General features: G+C 45.5%; 1 protein-coding gene across 2 annotated transcripts in view; it reads left to right on the forward strand.

The window, feature by feature from the left end:
• PTPRH (protein tyrosine phosphatase receptor type H) overlaps nucleotides 1-19,233 on the forward strand; it is a 152,728-nt gene that overhangs the window by 79,232 nt on the left and 54,263 nt on the right. For both annotated transcript variants that reach the window (XM_075605448.1, XM_075605449.1), the window contains exon 2: nucleotides 13,085-13,130. In XM_075605448.1, the coding sequence (XP_075461563.1) occupies nucleotides 13,085-13,130 (46 nt within the window). The remainder of the gene's footprint in view (nucleotides 1-13,084; nucleotides 13,131-19,233) is intronic.

A 19,233-nucleotide genomic window follows, 5' to 3' on the forward strand; every position in this document is an offset into this window, starting at 1 on the left:
TGGCTTCCTTACCATAGCCTATCACTGTTTACTCTATTCCCACCTCAGTACCGAGGGTCTCGTCTAGTTTGTGGTGGGCACAGCGTGACAGACGGTACTCATGATAATTTATGTATAGAAATCTTGTCTTAGGCCGCGATTATACAGTGCGCAATGGTGCTCTCGCGCGTGGCAAACACAAATGTCCTAATCCCTATGCGGCCGCCCCTAGTGCTCATGACGGAGCGCGATGGCGGGACCACGTTTTGAAAAGACAAAAAATTGGTCTTTTGAAGCGAGGTCGTGTGACGTCAGCGTCACGTGAGCAGCTCAGCCAATGAGAGCGAACCAGCTTTGCGACGCGTCCGCCACGCCTCCCCATCGTCCCCTGCCTCCTACAGGCAAATCCAGGCATAGTTTGGGCGAGAGGCGTCCGCGATGCGATGAGTGTGCACGGACGCGCTCCAGCACGGACTATTATCTCGGCCTTAGATGTGGTGATATTCATCCTGTCTGAAAATTGTTAGGATTATTAGAATCAACATGGTTTTGATTTTGTGTACATTTTTCTATACAGGTGTGTCTATATTTGTGTTTTATGATTTTTCTTGTGTTTTAATAGTATATCGTTTTCTGATTTAGTTTAATTGAACTTGTTCATTAATGTCTTTAGAAATGTATTATTCATAATTACACTTGGTTTATGATATACATACACATATTGTTATAATTAATTATATTTGTATTTATATTTCTTTAAATATTGTTAGCAATTTATAGATATTTTCACATATTATTGTAATTATTAAACATTATTAGCCAGGTGGGGTAGAACAATCTAATGATCTACTTTAGCTGTAGAGACCTTTGTTAATAGTGATTTCAACATACTCAATACATTTAATGAATGAATAAACATGGACTCAGGTGTAGACCCTCAGGGATAGCTTTTAATTGGATGAGCTTAGGATGCATGTCCTTTTTAACTTAATTGCACCCTGACTGTGTTTTAATGATATTCAGCTGCATCTGATTGTTTTGTAATTTATGTGGTTATATCAATGCTCCTCCTCTGACCAACAGCACTCCTTAAAAAAGTGCCACTTAGGTGCGAAACGCGTGGGAGTTTTTTCCCCTCTGATTGAGACCACTATTTTGTGTATGTTCCAATAAAGCATTTCATATTTTGTCACTTACCTGGGTTCCCGAGCTATTTTTGGTATGATTTAAACCGATACAATTCTCTGCGCCGGATTTTTCTTTCTATGTTTGGTGTGTGGGCTGCCTGGTTCCTGGGCCAGTTGCTAGGGCTAAAATTTACCAGCTGGCCCCTAAATATACAAAAGGGCGAGAGCCATTTTAAAACGAATCCCATATATATACTGTATATGTATATATATATATATATATATATATATATATATTATGGAAAATGAGCTGTGGTTTATAAATCAGAACAGTGGTACGTTTGGTGTGTCAATAAAAAAAGAAAAGTATCACACAAAGAGATTATCTTCTTTTTTGGTAAATAAGAAACAGGACTCACCCAAGCTTTGCGTTTTGGTAACTGTATTGCTCCAGGAGAAAATTAGACCCGTGTGTATGTTACAGATCCTACATTCTAACATCACATGTAATCACCATGTGCAGTCATTTCAAAACCCCATTTTATTTGATGTGACTTCTAAGCAGTTAATATGGAAATTTCGTTCTACCCACAACTGTCTCCTCTACTGCTCTCTCACCTTAAACCTTTCCCTCACTGCCCCTAACCTGTGGAACTCCCTCTACTTCAGCATACGCCAAGCACCTTCCCTCCCCATCTTGAAGACTATTCTAAAAATTCACCTCTTCAATTAAGTGCTCTAATAGTCTGAATTGATGGCCACTGTCACACACCCACAGTCGCTCCTACCAACCATTGTGGCCAAGCACTGCCATCTACTTATTCCCCCACTTGCTGTCTCTGCAAGTCTCCCATCATACCATTTAGATTGTAAGCTCTCCAGGGCAGTAATTTCATTTCCTATTGCCTGATCTTCAGGGCCGCCAACAGGGGGGGACAGCCGGTGCTGGTGTCCAGGGCCCCGTGATTCAGATGGGAAGCGCCATGGCTGGCCTGCACGCGCCATCCCAGCTTCCCCTGCACGCTGCCAGCCCAACTTCCCCGCGCGCTAGCCCAACTTCCCCCGCGTGCCCGCCAGCCCAGCTTCCCCCATGCGCCCGCCTCCAGCTGCGGAATCCGCAGTCTCAGCTCCCGCGCCCACCCCCCAGCCGCCGCCTCCCCCCCCAGCCGCCCACCTCCCGCGCCCCCGAGCCTACCTCTCGCCCCGGACAGGAGCCGCAGGGATCCACCAAGTCACTGTCACCCACTCACCCAGTCACTCAGTCACCAACCCACCCACTCAGTCACCCACCCACTCAGTCACCCACCCAGGCAGGCAGGCATCTGTCTTTTGTTGAAAATATAAAAATAAACAGATTGCATTGTAATGGTTTTTTACGTAATACAAGAAGAAAATAGTTAAGTAAAAGTTGCGTGCTAAAAAATATTTTTTCGTGGTAGGTGCGCTATGTGTTTGGGGGGAGGGGGGTGCCTGCTCCTTTCATTTGTCCTGGGCCCCATGATTTCTGTTGGCGGCCCTGCTGATCTTATCTGTTGAACTTATTGTACTATAATTCCCTTACTGTGCTATATAAATAAAGATATACATACATACTTACATACAAATTCCTGTAGCAACGGAACAAGCCTGGTAAGATTGAAAATCTGAAGGCCATCATTACTAAGCAACATTATTTCATATGACACATTCTGGCCAATTCGAGTGAATAGGCTGTAAGGTGTTTTCCAGCACTGGAAGGGATCTAATGGAAAAGCATAACATGTTAAGTGCAAAATGTAGAAGTTCAGAAACATTAAAGTTACAGTGGGTGGGAAAGTGACAAAACTATCCACTGTGTAAGACACAATGACAATGCCACAATGCCCCGCACCTCTAGAACGCCCTTTCCCTCAATACCCGACTAGCACCCTCTCTATCCACCTATAAGAGCCACCTTAAGATACACTTGCTTAAAGCACTGTGGTCTGTGGATAATACTGGACACATGATACATAAAGCTTGGCCCCCTGCAGAGGCATTTACCAGAATTCCCTCCTACTGTTTCTGTACGTTCGTCCTACCTACCAATTAGACTGTAAGCTCCTCAGAGCATGGACTCCTCTCCTTAATGTAACTTTTATGTCTTAAGCACTTATTTACATGACCTTTTATTTATATTATTTGTTATTTATATGATTACCACGTGTATTACTGCTGTGAAGCACTATGTACATTAATGCTATATAAATAAAGACATACATACATACAATGACAAAACAATGATTATGTATATCCTCTATGGTTACTTAAATCTTCTGCAATTACTCCATTGTCATATACCATCTATACAATGGTTAAAGTGAAGAAAAGGATTATGGGTATTAGTATTTAGATAAGATCAACAAAACACCACTCTTTAGCTTTCCATCATTTTATCATTGACGGTCTACTCTAAAGCTTTCACCTGCTGTGTTATACAATGTATACACCACAGCCTAGAATAGAGATTTACATGACCAAAAAGGTCATCAAAGGTCAGCGCTTCTGAACTGATCAGCTTGTGCCTAGTCACGGACTGCCATGTGAATCTGATAGCGGTTTAAAGCCACATGCAGGGAAATATATTGGTGGATAAGTGTAAGACAACAGTTAGGTATGGTTTAACTATCATATGTTTCCTTATATGGTTCTGCTCCTCATCTGCCTTCTACAGTATTTAATTTTTTTTAAATTAAACACCTATTCAGGGTCTGCATGGAAGGACCGCCACCTTTGGGTAAGACAGGCTTAGTGCCATATTATTTGAAGCTAACTCACATGGCGTTGGTTTTGCATATATATAGCTTTGGATACCCGTTTAACTAAGTGACATTACTTATTTAGGTAACGTCACGTTAGTATCCCAGATTTCATTAACCTTTGTGTATCTAACCCTGTGACGGTGCCAATGTATACAACGCACTACTACTTTTGTATTTACAACCCCAGAGTACTATTACTTTTTATTTATTTTTTAAACACTTCTACGTTTTATTTGAAGAAACATTAATTTAATTTAGGATGCCTCCCCTTCCTGCTTCCCAAGCATTCATATTGTATAATTCTTTATCAATGTTAAATAAACCTAATCTTTTAAAGTCATATTATTTTTAAAGAGCAGGAAATGTTCAGGAGGCAAAATACTAGCCCTACGGTTCATAAAAGGGTGCTTAGCTTTAGCACAACTTTACTCCCATTTAAATGAATAGAAGTAAAGGCCTACCAAAGCTTTGCACCCTTTTGTGGATTTAGGCCTACAGTATATGAGTTAAACTTACAGTAGCGACATACTTTATTAAAGTAAATGCCGGCGGCATGCCGGGATCTACCCCAGCTGCCGCCAGTCAGAAACGCGCGCCGCCGCGTTTCCCCCACGCACCCCCCCTCCACATCGCGCGCAATTACCCCCCCAAAGACACCCCGAACCCGGCTTCTACTCTGCCCCTCTGCTTCCCCGCACCCCCGCTTACCTAGATTTGAACTCCAGGGGTGTCGGGGAAGCCTGGGGAAGCCGGGGAAGACGGGGAAGCCGGGCGCGCTTGTGACCGTGACGTCACAGTGCGCCGCCACGCGCCGCGGCTACCCGCTTCCCAGCCTCATTCAGCCAGCGGCATTTGCTCGAATAAGAGCTGCCGCTGCTGTATATAGGCTTCTGCGAGCAGGGCGGCTGGCAGTATGGTGAGGCCCCGTGCACAGTGTGCACCTCTTACCCGCCCTCGTGTGACGTCACATTGTCGCGTGGTAGCAGGAGGAGATGCTGGCACTTACAGAGGCTCTGCGCTCTCCCCCAGCCCAACTCCAGTAATCATAGTTTAGCTGTTGTGGTGGTTAATGTATAGGGTGACCAGATTTTGAAAATGAAAAACCGGGACATTTTTTTTTTAATTGTAGTACACTTATACTTTATTACCATTAGTCCTTGTTACGTACGTACGTACGTGTGTGTGTGTTGACCTCACTAATCGAAGAAGAAAAAACCCAGATGTGAATGATTCTGAACAATTAACCAGTGTCAGGACGCCCCCGCTTCACAATTTCTAAAGCAGCAATCCCGCCTGGGATCTTACCTGATCCGCAGTCCCTCAAGGTACTATACTGGAGGGGAGGTGTTCCCTACCTGTCTACCGATGTTAGAGACGGGGAGGGAGGGAGAGAGAGAGATGGGGAGGGAGGGAGAGAGAGAGACGGGGAGGGAGGGAGAGAGAGAGAGACTGGGAGGGAGGGAGAGAGAGAGACGGGGAGGGAGGGAGAGAGAGAGACGGGGAGGGAGAGAGAGAGAAAGACGGGGAGGGGGAGAGAGAGAGAGAGAGACGGGGAGGGAGAGAGAGAGAGACGGGGAGGGAGAGAGAGAGAGACGGGGAGGGAGAGAGAGAGAGACGGGGAGGGAGAGAGAGAGAGACGGGGAGGGAGAGAGAGAGAGACGGGGAGGGACAGAGAGAGAGAGATGGGGAGGGAGAGAGAGAGAGACGGTGAGGGAGAGAGACAGGGACAGAGAGAGAGAGGGGGAGACAGGGACAGAGATAGAGGGGGAGACAGGGACAGGGAGAGAGGGGGAGACAGAGAGAGAGGGGGAGACATGGACAGGGAGAGAGGGGGAGAGAGCGGGAGACAGGGAATGAGGGGGAGAGAGGGGGAGACAGAGAGAGAGGGGGAGACAGGGACAGGGAGAGAGGGGGAGACGGAGAGAGGGGGAGACAGGGACAGGGAGAGAGGGGGAGACAGGGAGTGAGGGGGAGAGAGGGGGAGACAGGGACAGGGAGAGAGGGGAAGACAGGGACAGGGAGAGAGAGGGGGAGACAGGGAGTGAGGGGGAGAGAGGCGGAGACAGGGAGTGAGGGGGAGACAGGGAGTGAAGGGGAGAGAGGGGGAGACAGGGACAGGGAGTGACAAGGAGTGACAGGGAGAGAGGGAGACACACACACTGGTACACACACACACACTGGTACACACACACACACACACACACACACACACACACACACACACACACACACACACACACACACACACACACACACACACACACACACACACACACACACACACACACACACACACACACACACAGGTACACACACTGGTACACAGGTACACACACACACACACACTGGTACACACACACTGGTACACACACACTGGTACACACACACACACACACACACACACACACACACACACACACACACACACACACACACACACACTGGTACACACACACACACTGGTACACACACACACACTGGTACACACACACACACACACACACACTGGTACACACACACACACACACACTGGTATACACACACACTGGTACACACACACACACACACACTGGTACACACACAGTGGAATACAGACAGAGGCAGCCACGAGCAGGCGGTTCCCCGCCTCCCCCTGCACCCACCCCGCGCTCATCTCCCGCACCAGGGGGGGGGGGTGGATGGGAGCGCCGGGCCTGGGACGCAAAGGTACAAACTGCCGCCCACCCCCCTCCTCCCCTCCCCCGGCGGGCAGCCACGGGATCCCTGGGCAGAATGGGGGGACACCGCGCTGCCACCACTGCCTGCCCCCGCGCCAAGGGGACCGGAGCGCCAGGACAGGAGGCAAAGGTGGAGGCAAAGGAAGAAAAACCCACCTCCTATCACCCCGCAAAGGAGCCAGGAGCTGACAGAGACACACACCACGTGTGCTCTGCCGCAGGAAGCGGAAGTCCCGCCCCCAGGCACCCTGGTCCTGCCCCCCGCCCACCCCCGATGATGCCATGGGCGGGACTTTGGTAGCAAATGCCGGGGGGGCGGGACTTTGTTCAATGCCGGGCCGCATCCTCCAATCAGCAAGGCCCAGCATGTTTCTACAGGAGAAGCCCAACCCCTGGCATTAAAAAAAAATACTCACCGCCGGGCTGCTGCAGTCTCCTCCTCCGCGCCGCCGCTCACTCGCGAACCGCAGCTAATTACTCGTGCATCGCCGCGGACATTAAAAAAAACGGGAACACACGGGGAAAAACCGGGACATTTATGGGACACACAGGAAACCGGTACAGCAACCGAAAAACCGGGACTGTCCCGGCAAAAGGGGGACGGGTGGTCACCCTATTAATGTAACCAACACAACATTTAAACTGTGATTACGGACGTTCGGAATAACGCAGGGCCTTTGCAAACGCAGGGCCAGATGCAGTCGCCCCGATATATTATTTATTGCTGTTTTAACTGCTATTGACGTGAGAGACGTAGTTAATCTCCCTCATTGATTCTTTGCTCAAGATGGGCAAAACAGTCGGGTTTTTTTTTTAGAAGGATCCCGCTCTTCCTTATCTCAAGTGTAAAACAGGAGGAAAATCTCTATGTAAAAAATGGTTAGGAAAGTAAAAAAAAAAAAAATCATGCTTGGTGTTCAAATTTAGATATTTTTGTCTGCACTTCAGCCCTATTTTTTCTCTGATGTGCTTGTGCTCCTTGGTCAGACAAGTAGCTTGGTTAATGCAGCAGTCCCATCTGCTCACAATGTTGCCTGGAGCTGATCTCGGGGGACTCGGTGGTTCCTAAGTAACCAGAAGTTTTCCCCCTGGAAATGAAAATTAAAATGGCCGTGGGATCCAGCTCCCTCCAGCAGCCAATATTGGGGTCAGTTTTTTTTAAAAGAAGGTTTATTACATTTTAACAAAACCTTCTTTTTTTATATTCAACAGCAAAATAAATCATATTTTGTGTTCTTCAAATATTTGCATTACTGATACAGTGCATTGTGCGTTTTGCTACGAGTATTGAGGCCCCCAAATCATGGTTGCTATAAGATGCTAGTGTACCCTCCCTTACCGGCTATAAGGGAGTTTACATAGATGTCTGTGGTGTGGGCTACTCAGAGTGCATTACCTTTGTTGGGTGCTGATCCGCGCAGGCTGGGCTTATATACAGATAGTAAAGATTGGCGCCAGGAACTTTGTAGTCATTAAACAACAGTCTTTATTCACACCAAAGTAAGTACAATTCTTCCTCAGGTACTTCAGTGCAATCCTGAGAAGGAACATTGCTTTCATATTGCTTGGGTAGCTTCAATTCAGATCATGGATAACTATGTTCCTTGTAATATCTTTAATCTCTATCTTTCCAGGATCCCAACAAGGGATCCCCTCCCTCATTGCGGTAAGATAGAGGGTCATTTCTCTTTACTTTTCATTACGAGTGGGTATCCTACCCTGCTCCCCTTACATACAAGACTCCGGTTCTGGGGTAGCAGGGGTGATTCTTTATACTTGCATTGCACTAAATTCTTTCAGGATCCAGCTTGGTCATAACTCTTGGTGATCCTGATTTCAAGTTAGTTCCCTAAGGGACACTGATCCCCTCTTGGTTGAAAATGGTATTACTCCAGCTTCCTTTACTAGGGGCCTAAGTTTTAAAGGACACTTCCCTGCTCTGTAAAACAATAAAAAGGACTCCTATCCCAACTTAACTATATACAATTGATATACAATTGAGATCCTTCACTGTGTGCGCAATAAAGGCGTTGAAATTGTCTGGCAAGTTTTATTGTAGGTATAAAAGACATATGCAAGTTGAAGTAAACCATTAGTAATATATATAATATAAGTATATATAAGTAATATATCATATATATATATATATATATATATATATATATATATATATATATATATCATAACGCCCACCGTACAAAGAATAAGAAAACACACGCGTCTGTTTTACATGTAGCAACGCTTTGTCCATAGCCCCCTCTGGTCTGTAACTGTTTCATACACCCATAATATAAATGATCTTTAACTGTGCATGCAATGTCTTGTATATAATGTATACCCTGCTCATTATGTAACTGTATTTGTAAACATGTATTATTTGTCTTAACTCTGTGCCCAGGACATACTTGAAAATGAGAGGTAACTCTCTATGTATTACTTCCTGGTAAAACATTTTATAAGTAAATAAATAAATAAATAATGCATCAAAGTCTCATGGCTAAAATACTGCAGCACAACTGGAGCAAAACAATCTGCCCCATATTTATCAAAGCAAAAACAAACATTGTATCATAACTCTTACAGTCCCCATTAGGACTTTCTTTTTTCCAGTGAGGAGACTTTAATAATAACTTTATTTCATACAGCCCCTTTCTCCCAATCATTCAGAGCGCATCACAAATGCAGTATAGTGTGCAGTACACAGCCCATAGGAATCTTCACAGACACTGTCCCTGCCCAGATAAGCTGACAATCTATATTTTTAAAGATACATTGACTTGCCCAAGGTCACAAGGAGCTGACACCAGGAATTGAATCCGGTTCCCTTGATTCAAACTCAGTGACATTGTTTTACAGTCAGTACCTTTACTCACTGACCCTCCTTTGGATAAATGACCACCAAATGATCACCAAATGATCACAAAAATCAAAGACCCGGCACTGCTAAAAATATTGTGCTGTACCTGCCATTTACCAAGTGATTGGAATGTAATGTTTAATGTTTAATAACATTACGCCTTAGTTACAGTTGTTATTTATTTTCTTATCAGCTTTAAAAGGTTATCACTTACATTATGACACACTCGAATGTCATAAACTAAGTAACACTAACATGGGAATACTTGAAAAAAATAATCCCGAAGAAAATTTCAGTGCAGCAGAAAAAATATGTAAAAACACAGAGGTTTTAAGACTGCAGCTATTGCTCATATTCCCATGTTTCTTTTTATAAATCTGGTGCTGTTATTTTTTTCATTCCTCCAGTACTGCACCTGTTGTATAACAGGATGAAATAACCTCCCTCTCCCTATTATATTGGATGTATAAAAAAGTGCTATAAGTGCTATGAGCAGAACTAACTTAAGACTCGTATGGTGGTAAAATAATAGGGTCTATAAACTTTGCAGAATGGAGCATTGTGATTTGCTGGCCTGGTAGCACTGGCCTGATTTGTAATGTTATGTGTGTCTCAGGAAGTCACGTGACTACTGAAGACTTCAATGGAGATATCTTGGCAGCCATCCCCAACACAACAGGTGCAAAACAGCCTTCAGCTGACCATTCAGCTTGTCTATTCTTGAGTAATACTGCCACCTGCTGGTCAACTATCTGTATAAATAATTTCCAAGTGACTGTCTTGTTTGTCATGCTCTCTATTTATTACAACTTTTTGGTACCCAGGCATGTTATACATTGATATAAAGATCTTGAGTACTTTTGGCAAAATTCTTAGTTTCAATATCCACCAGGCTGCGTTTATTCCATTGCCCCGCCCCTCCAAAAGTCTTTTTAATTACTTCAAAGCTTACAATGCAAAATTGTCTTGTATTACCAATTTGTGTCACTTGTGGTTCACTTGCGTTATGTCCCACACACGAGGGCAGGCAGTGCAAGTAAATATTTATTGTACGCACATTGTAATGTCGCACTAGATATATTAGCCCTACAGATAGTGTGAGGTGTAGCCTTACAACAGGCAAATGTAATAAAGTAAGGTTTTTTACTTTATAATAGTAGAATAAAGGTGACAATGAAAACAGCCATGTTAGTTAGTACATATGATGTACCCCGAATGTAGATCTTACACCTCATCTCTTGCTACACCGCACACCTTGTCTCTGCTCGGCCCAAACCTAATTCTCTCCTTTTCTCTCATATTTTCCTCCCACTCTGACTTCAAGATTTCTCCTTGCACCTATAACTCACTGCCCTCACTAGCCAACTATCCCCTCAGCTTCCTAAGAGGCCAATCTAGCACTGTCCTTATATCCTCTTCACCAGGAATAAACTTATTAGCTCACATCATATAACCTCAGAACACCAGCCCTCTCACCTTTTCCTTTAGATTGTGTAACGGATTTTCTGGCCTGGCCTGACCCACCCAATCTCACATTGGCCCCTGTGGTCTAACCAGCCCCCATTACATGGTCGTGTCTGGTGGTGCACCTGTTGGCAACAGGACTCCTGAGTCTCCCGCATGATGTTGTGTGGGGATTGCCAACCCAGACAGGCAGCTGAGCTAGTGTGCTTGAGTCCTACCTAGATCCAGTGCAGCGCCTCCACCTCATCAGGATCCCTTCTGTTGCTTAGGGATGGTCCTGGTGAGGAACTCCTCTGTGGTGCAGCCCTCTGTGTAATCACTCCACACTTACACACGAGGGTATGATTGAACAAGGACATCTTTATTGTATGTGATGTGGGCCAGCTGCCCCTCACAGCGGTCATACTCAGCCGCTCATGTTGAGTCGTGCTTCCCTTTAAAAGGTATTGTCTTCCCAATCTGGGGATTCCCTCTCCCCTCAGGGAGATCTTCCCTGTGCCAGGTCCCTGGTCACAGTCTAGGCTCAGTTAGCCAAATGTCTCTGCACAACTCATAGGCCACTAGTTACATCACTAGTGAGCCCTTTCCTCCCAAGTCTTAACGCAGACTTGCTCCTTACTCCAACTGAACTAACTTTAGGCAGTGCTGTGTCTTATATAGACTCAGGGAGCTGGCACATCTCTGATGTCACTAATTGTGGACTCAGAGAATGTGGCCACTCCCCTACATACATATGACACCTCACCAGGGTCTGAGGGCAAACCTCCATAATTACTACTGGCATTCCTATAACTTACCGGGCCTTACTGCCAGCAGAAGAGGAAACTGCAGTCCATTTTACAGCATGGCTACAATTGCAATCTCCTTGAGCAGGGGCCATCATATTATTAAAACCCAAACAATGGAGCATTGTCAATGTTAGGCTGGGGCCACGGTGCCTTCGCCCACGCGGAGGCGTGCAAGTTAAGCTGCTGCCTTCACTGGCCATGGTGGATGGGCCGTGGGGGGTGTTCCTAGGGGCGTGCCTAAGGGCGTCAGGGAGCTGGTTCGCCCTCATTGGACGAACCACTCACGTGACCGGCCTGTCGCTCCAAGAAATCAGTTTGAACTGATTTCTTGCACAACGCGCGCCCCCTCCCACTTCTGCGAGCACGCGCGCGCACGCCACATGGACGCGAACACTGCCTTAAGGCAGTCTGTTGGCTCAGCGTGCGGACGCCTCCGCACGGTCTGTGGTACCTGGGTCCTGCCCTATGCATTCCATACATTGTAATGAAATTGTCCAATTGGGTTGGGTTGCTTGCAGCACTGGATGCTTCCAAATGTGAATAACTGGTATCGTGACTACGGTAACCTCTTTGCTGCATTGAATGCATCTCTGCCAGCAAATGTGTTAGTTTGGGAGAAAATACAATGCAGCAGTATTATACCGCGAGCTTTTGCATGGATTACCAACCATTTTTTTAAAGAAGGAAATGGTAAAGCAAGCCTCACATATAAAGTATGCCCCAAAGTATCTGGTTGAAATTTGGGGTAGAACACGGCATCAGACATTTCAAACAAAAAACTGGTGCAATTTCTCCCCTCTGATCCCCCCCCCCCCTCCTATTTTGGGGACTGAGAAACTGATGGGAAAAAGCTACACTACATTGATCATAGTAATAAAAAAAAACATTGCTTTCATGGGATGTCTTTTGTGATAGATCTGTTTGTTTTTTTGCTCCAGTTTCTTCAGCTGGAAGATTCTGATAAATAGATCTCTCTGACACTAAGGCCCGTCTGATCTCCTTCTCCTGTTGCTTTTCTGTTTTTCTAAAATACTTTTCTTTGCATTGCACCATTACCGTCCCCCGATTTTCTCCGCAAGTCTCCCAAAATACCACTTAGAGTGCAAGCTCTCCGTGCTAGGGATCAATTTAGTTCAATATTTGTAGTAATTTTTTGTGATTTTTCTCCCCATTTGTTAACATACGTGTGGTACTTTAATTTGATAACACATTTGTGTGGGTCATTTTTGTAGTATATCCACGGAACAGTCAGCAGAAAAATGACTTGTAGTATGAAGTATAAGTACATGGTGTAAAAAGCTACCCACATTGCTCTCACCGCTTTCTGCATAGTATATATGAACTAACTATGCTTATGTCGTCTTCCTTGCAGACTTTATTGCTCTATCACGGAGGAACTGGAGTCTTGGGTCAGGCTGGTAAGCACATTTTGAATGCTTTTCTTATGGTAATGTGTGATAATAAAGTGTGATATAACCAACAGCCACCTAATGTGGATCAGTTACAGCACTAATGCTGACTTAGTCTTAGGGCCGATTCTAGTAGCTCCGAAGTGTGACAATCCGCTTCTAAAGAGCCCTTTCTGATTGGATTGGCCTGCTTTCCTATTCTGTAAGCCCTTCTCACATGTGCAATCTGTGTCCAAAAGGCTTTTTTAGAAGCCTCACTCGGCTTTCACTCTGGCTCTGCCAACCTCATCGGTTTGCAACAGCTGCCTCCAACTCCCATTCTTTTTTACAAAAACTGCTATTCTAATCGCTCCGATTTGCAAACCGCTGCTAAAAACTCAAAAAGACTCCACGCCACCACACGTGTGGCGAGATTTGTTATTGCGAGTTACATCCAGAGCCTGAAATATGGGTTTGGCTGAGGGAGCAAAACCAATAAGTCAGACTGGGGACGGAGTTAGCACCACCTCAGGTCATTCCGCTTCCAAAGCCAGTACTATCCGGGCGGTTTGGCTGTAAACCCAGTGGTTTGAAAATCCGCCACCCCTAGGCACTTAGCTGTGGTGGCTGCCTCCTTGCTGCCGCTGTCCTTCTCCATTCGAATCCCAGCGTCAAATGACCGTGCGTATGTCACGTTGCCATGGCAATGAGACGACGTGTGACGTCCGAGTGTCATTTGGCGCTGGCATTCGAATGGAGGAGGGTGGCAGCAAGGAGGTGGCAGCCACATGTAAGTGACTTCCCATCAGGTCCGGGAGCGCGGCAAATGTATATGGGGCAGACATTTTTGCCGCCCTGGACACCGGGCCGTATGAGCCTAATGGGAAATCCGCCACTGGGTTTGTCACTTTTTATAGACGCGATTTACAAGATGCGATTTCCAATTGTAAGGAATTGGGGAACACGTCCTTTGTGGCGTGTTCCCTCCTTACCTGTGTCTGCACAGACCTCCGCACTTGCACCGGCGCGTGCGCGCACCCCCGCTCTGGTTACAGAGCGTGTGCGCATGCGCAGCTCTTCTAGTGCTGCCACGGAGCTTGGCTACGCCTCCCGGACACGCCGCACTTCTTTCGCGTGCGGCGCACTCACGTGACGTTGTGCAGCGCTCCCCAGCTGCGCGGCAACTAATCTCTTGCGACTTGTCTCCTGCACCCTATCGCGGCTCCCGCTGGGGCCACGCCTCTGCTCCGCCTCCTGTCCTATTGGTTCCTGGTTCCTGCTACCTATTTATACCCTGCTCATGCTCAGAGTCTTTGCTGAGCATAACTCTTGTGACCTTGTGCTCCTGCGTTCAGTTTTGCCTTGCCTGTGCCTTGCTGCTGTTCTCTGTTGCTTTCCTGTGTACCGACCCGGCTTGATTATAGGACCCCCTCTGGAATAAGACCCCGGCTTGATTATAGGACCCCTTCTGGAATAAGACCCCGGCTTGATTATAGGACCCCCTCTGGAATAAGACCCCGGCTTGACTATTGGATCCCCCTCTGGAATAAGACCTTGGATTGCCTCTGACTACCCCATCTCTCCATCCCAGACCTCGGCTTTCGGACAATCTACTACCCTCCTGGCTCCAACCCTTGACCACAGCACAACGGGCACCAACTACCCCACTGGCTCTGCCCCTGGATCTCGGCAAGTACTCGCACTAACCCAATCTCTCCAACCCAGACCCGGCTACGTTGACTATCCACCCTCCAGACGTGGTCTCGCTGCTGTGTGTGCGTGGTCTTGTACTTTCCCACCTCAGTACCGAGGTCCCACCTTGTTCGTGGTGAGCGCAAGCGTTACACCAATAGAGAATAGGTTTTTTTTTCTCACAGAGGAAGGTAGAATGACCTGAGAAGGTCAAGTTGTGCGCCTTGCACTACACCAGTGGAGATAAGGGGAACCAATAAATTGTGGATGTGTGGTGACGGAACAAAAACTGCCATAAGGGTGCGGAGGTGGTGCTGGCAGGGAAGGGGTTAATGATAAGCAAAGAAAAGAAAGAAAGCTCCCTAATAGCCGCACAAGAGAACACCTATACCTATATTAAAAATTACTATTTATTAATAAATGATTAAAATATATTTATTGCAGCAAAAAACTAACGTGAACCAAAGTGATTAAAATTAATTAAAAACAGAGGAGGTAACTGTATGCCTAGTTCAAACTAACAGTGTATGCTAGGAATAACTATTTTAAATCAGAATGTCCCACTGCTATATGATTATAGTAACAGTGGTAGTTATACCAATACAGTTCTATATAGTTTGAGGACTACACCTAAATGGAGAGTATAGCTTAATATAGTGTGTGTGCTCAAAATAATATAGTATATTTGTTGAGCCAGCTAATGCTAGTATACGGATATATACACACACATATGTACCAGACCAACAGGTTCAAAGGTAAATGAACCTAGAGGTCTGTTATGTTTAGCAAAACAGCTATTTCAAGATCACAAAGTATGTGTCTTGTACTCGGAACCATGACAAATAGGAGAGTGGTCAGAGTGTTGTGCTTCCTTTAGAAGGCTCCGAAACACTCTAACTGAGAAAAGGCAACAGACCTCTCCGATATAGCCAGCGCACTAGGTGGTGACGCTTAGCCTGCCCAACATATGTTTCACCGTTGTGGCTTCATCGGGGGCCCCCTTTGTGATCTTGAAATAGCTGTTTTGCTAAACATAACAGACCTCTAGGTTCATTTACCTTTGAACCTGTTGGTCTGGTACATATGTGTGTGTATATATCCGTATACTAGCATTAGCTGGCTCAACAAATATACTATATTATTTTGAGCACACACACTATATTAAGCTATACTCTCCATTTAGGTTTAGTCCTCAAACTATATAGAACTGTATTGGTATAACTACCACTGTTAGTATAATCATATAGCAGTGGGACATTCTGATTTAAAATAGTTATTCCTAGCATACACTGTTAGTTTGAACTAGGCATACAGTTACCTCCTCCGTTTTTAATTTATTTTAATCACTTTGGTTCACGTTAGTTTTTTGCTGCAATAAATATATTTTAATCATTTATTAATAAATAGTAATTTTTAATATAGGTATAGGTGTTCTCTTGTGCGGCTATTAGGGAGCTTTCTTTCTTTTCTTTGCTTTTTTTTCTCACATTTCATTACGCCACTTCTGAACATGTCAAATTGCGCGGTTTGGCACTGACAACTTCAAAGCTACGAGAATAAGCCCCTTATTCCCCAACTAGAATTCAGCATAGGTTTGTGAGAAACTGTACATAATACCGTGCTCCTCCCTATAGAAGTTTGCTGCAGGTAAAAAGATAGGCCTTACATACAGTATAGAAAAATAGACTAATATTCTACTAATATAGAAATAGTTCCTGCATACGGTTATGCCTTGTCGTGGCATGCAGGCTTATAAATGCTTTGGCCAAAGGGTTTAACAAAATAACCCTTTTTCACGAGAGTATTATTTTGTTTTAGCCTAATTGGTAGGAGCGCAGGAATTGTTCTATTTGTTCAGCATAGGTTTGCTTTGGAGAAACACTCATGACCAGTGAGCCAATTAATATTGGGATCATTGTTCTTGCAAATCCTGGGAGCAACAGAAGTGAATATGTGATTTTGCTGTCTCCTACAACCTTAGGCTAAAGGTTGGAGGCAAATGGGTGATATTTAAATTGCAGCCAATTTTGCATTGGAATATAACTGCAAAAAATGTTGATCAGTTCCCTCCTGGAACAGGAACATGACACTAACCAGTAGCCATGCATACCAAAAAAGTGTTAGGAGCGCCCTCTACTGGCCATGATGGAAAGATCTACAACAAGTCTTGACTTTATAAAACAACAAGGGACTCAGAAGTGCACTAAATAAGAGCGTTTTAAATCATGTTACCTAATTAGGTAACGGACGTTATTTTTTTTCTTCATTTAACGGGGATCCTCAAAGCTAACGAAATGCATAAATAAAGTCCTTTAGCAAAATCACCATTGTTACGCTACCTGCGATTTCCAATACGCTGCACATGCATTGGTCAAACGTTATGCTGCGTTATTTAGGTAGCGTTATTAACAGAGTGAGAGAATGAGAGGGGGACGACGAGAGAATGATAGGGGGGGTGAATGATAGGTGGTGGGGGAATGATGGGGTGATAAATGATAGGGAGGGGGTAATGAAACGGAGGGGAGAATGAGAGGGTTGGGGGGAGAATGAGGGAGGGGGAAGAGAGAGGGAGGGGGAAAGAGTATGAGAGGGGGCTGGTGAGAGAGGGAGGTGGAGGGAGCTAGAAAAAATGGGGTAGGGGGAAAAGAAAAAATGGGGGGGGGGAATATATGAGAGAGGGGGGGGGGGAGTGTGTGTGAATGTTAGAAAAACATACCCTTGCACCAGCTGTGATCACTGGTACAATCTTACACACTGATCTGCAAGGAAATAAAGGGCTGGCCTTAACTTTCCTTTGCAATGTGGCTTCTGTCCAGGTTTCTGAGTTCAGACCTAAAGAGACGGCCTTTGTGATGTTTAATCATGTTATTACAGATCATGTACTGCATGACAGCTTCTATGTGTTATTATACATCCAGTAACCAGTATCATCAATGACAATAAATGGAATTTGTAATTATGTGGTGCGAAAAACAGATAAATGGATTTCCGCATTATTAAGATATTGGACTGGTCTATACAGCGTGTAACTCCGCCTTAAGGAGTCCCCGGGCGACGCCATGACAATGCAACGTCACACGACACTGCATCGTTATGGATCGGGGCAGCGCGCAGGGCCTCTGGAACCGCTCGGGGGGTGGGGGGGGGGGTGGGTTATCAAGTGTCCGGAAGAAGGCTCCTGACTCCCTTCGGGCCCCCCTCCTAGCTGGGCAGCTCGGGATGTGCCCGGGCTTCCCAGGAATTAGTTACACAGCCACTGGATCTGTACTGTGGAGCACAACTTAGCTTGTAAGTATGTCATGTCAAACCAACCTACTGTATTTAGCAAGTACGGTGCCTGTTTTTTATGCCATGCACCTATTCAGAACGACTGTACAGTACCTATTGTACTTATTTATGCCACTTGTAAAAGCTCTGAACCTTCAGCTAATTAAAGCAACTTGGAGAGTGATGACTGATCTAATAATGATTAGCTGGTTAGGGGGAATTTAACACCACTTTCATTGTATGTGTATATTTGAACACATGCAAAAATACACACATTCTATTGGTAATTTGGCATATAGTAAATTGCTGATGTAACAGCAACTCCTTTGGAAGTGTCTCTTCTAGTCCTTAGAAAGTGTCTTTCCATTGGACATGTCTCAGTCCGGCACTGACGTATCAAATTAAGTGGGAGAATCACTTAGATATGTTATGAGTGTAACGGTGTTTCCCCCACCTGGTGGGAGATTTGGCCATTACGAATTGTGTGGTGCATGATACCTGCTGGTAACAGGAGGGCTGAGTCATCTGCCGGTGGTAGTGGGGACACAGGACTAGGCTTCTGGGGTTCATACCCCACATATCTTTAGCAGTGCAGCGCCTCCATCTGCCGTAGGCTCCAGGAATTGAAGGTGATCTTCCACGGTAGAACTATTACCTCTCCCCTAGTAAGGTCATGCACCAGGCAGGAGGTATAACAACAGGAACAGGTTTTATTACTCTTCTGTACAGTTACAGGAACAAGGCAGGTTCTGCCCGATGCAGTCTCTCAGCTATTCACTCAAGGATAGTCCTTGGACTGTCACTACAGGCCTGGCTTTAAGTACTGACCGGAGGAGGGCACCAGGTCCGGCTCATGATTAGTCATGTCCGGCCTGATGTCACCGCCTCCCGCTGTCACTCAAATGCAGCTCCAAGGAGTGGGAAAACCCCATATCAACTACTGGCAAGACCTGCTTGTACCAGGGCTTACTGCCAGTACAAGGGCAGAATAGTAGCCATAGGTGGCCTGGCTACATGGGTATCAGAGCTTGACCCCCCCATTCAAGTCAAAGGCAGATAATGCGTGATCAAGCTCTGATACCCCTTATTCATGCTTAGTGAATCCAGGCCAAAGTTTTCCTATTTCCATGTGCTAAATATTGAACGGTGTATAATGTGTTAAAGAGCTGAGTGT

Source organism: Ascaphus truei, chromosome 6 (genome assembly GCF_040206685.1).
Source record: "Ascaphus truei isolate aAscTru1 chromosome 6, aAscTru1.hap1, whole genome shotgun sequence".
Classification (NCBI taxonomy): Eukaryota; Metazoa; Chordata; class Amphibia; order Anura; family Ascaphidae; genus Ascaphus; species Ascaphus truei.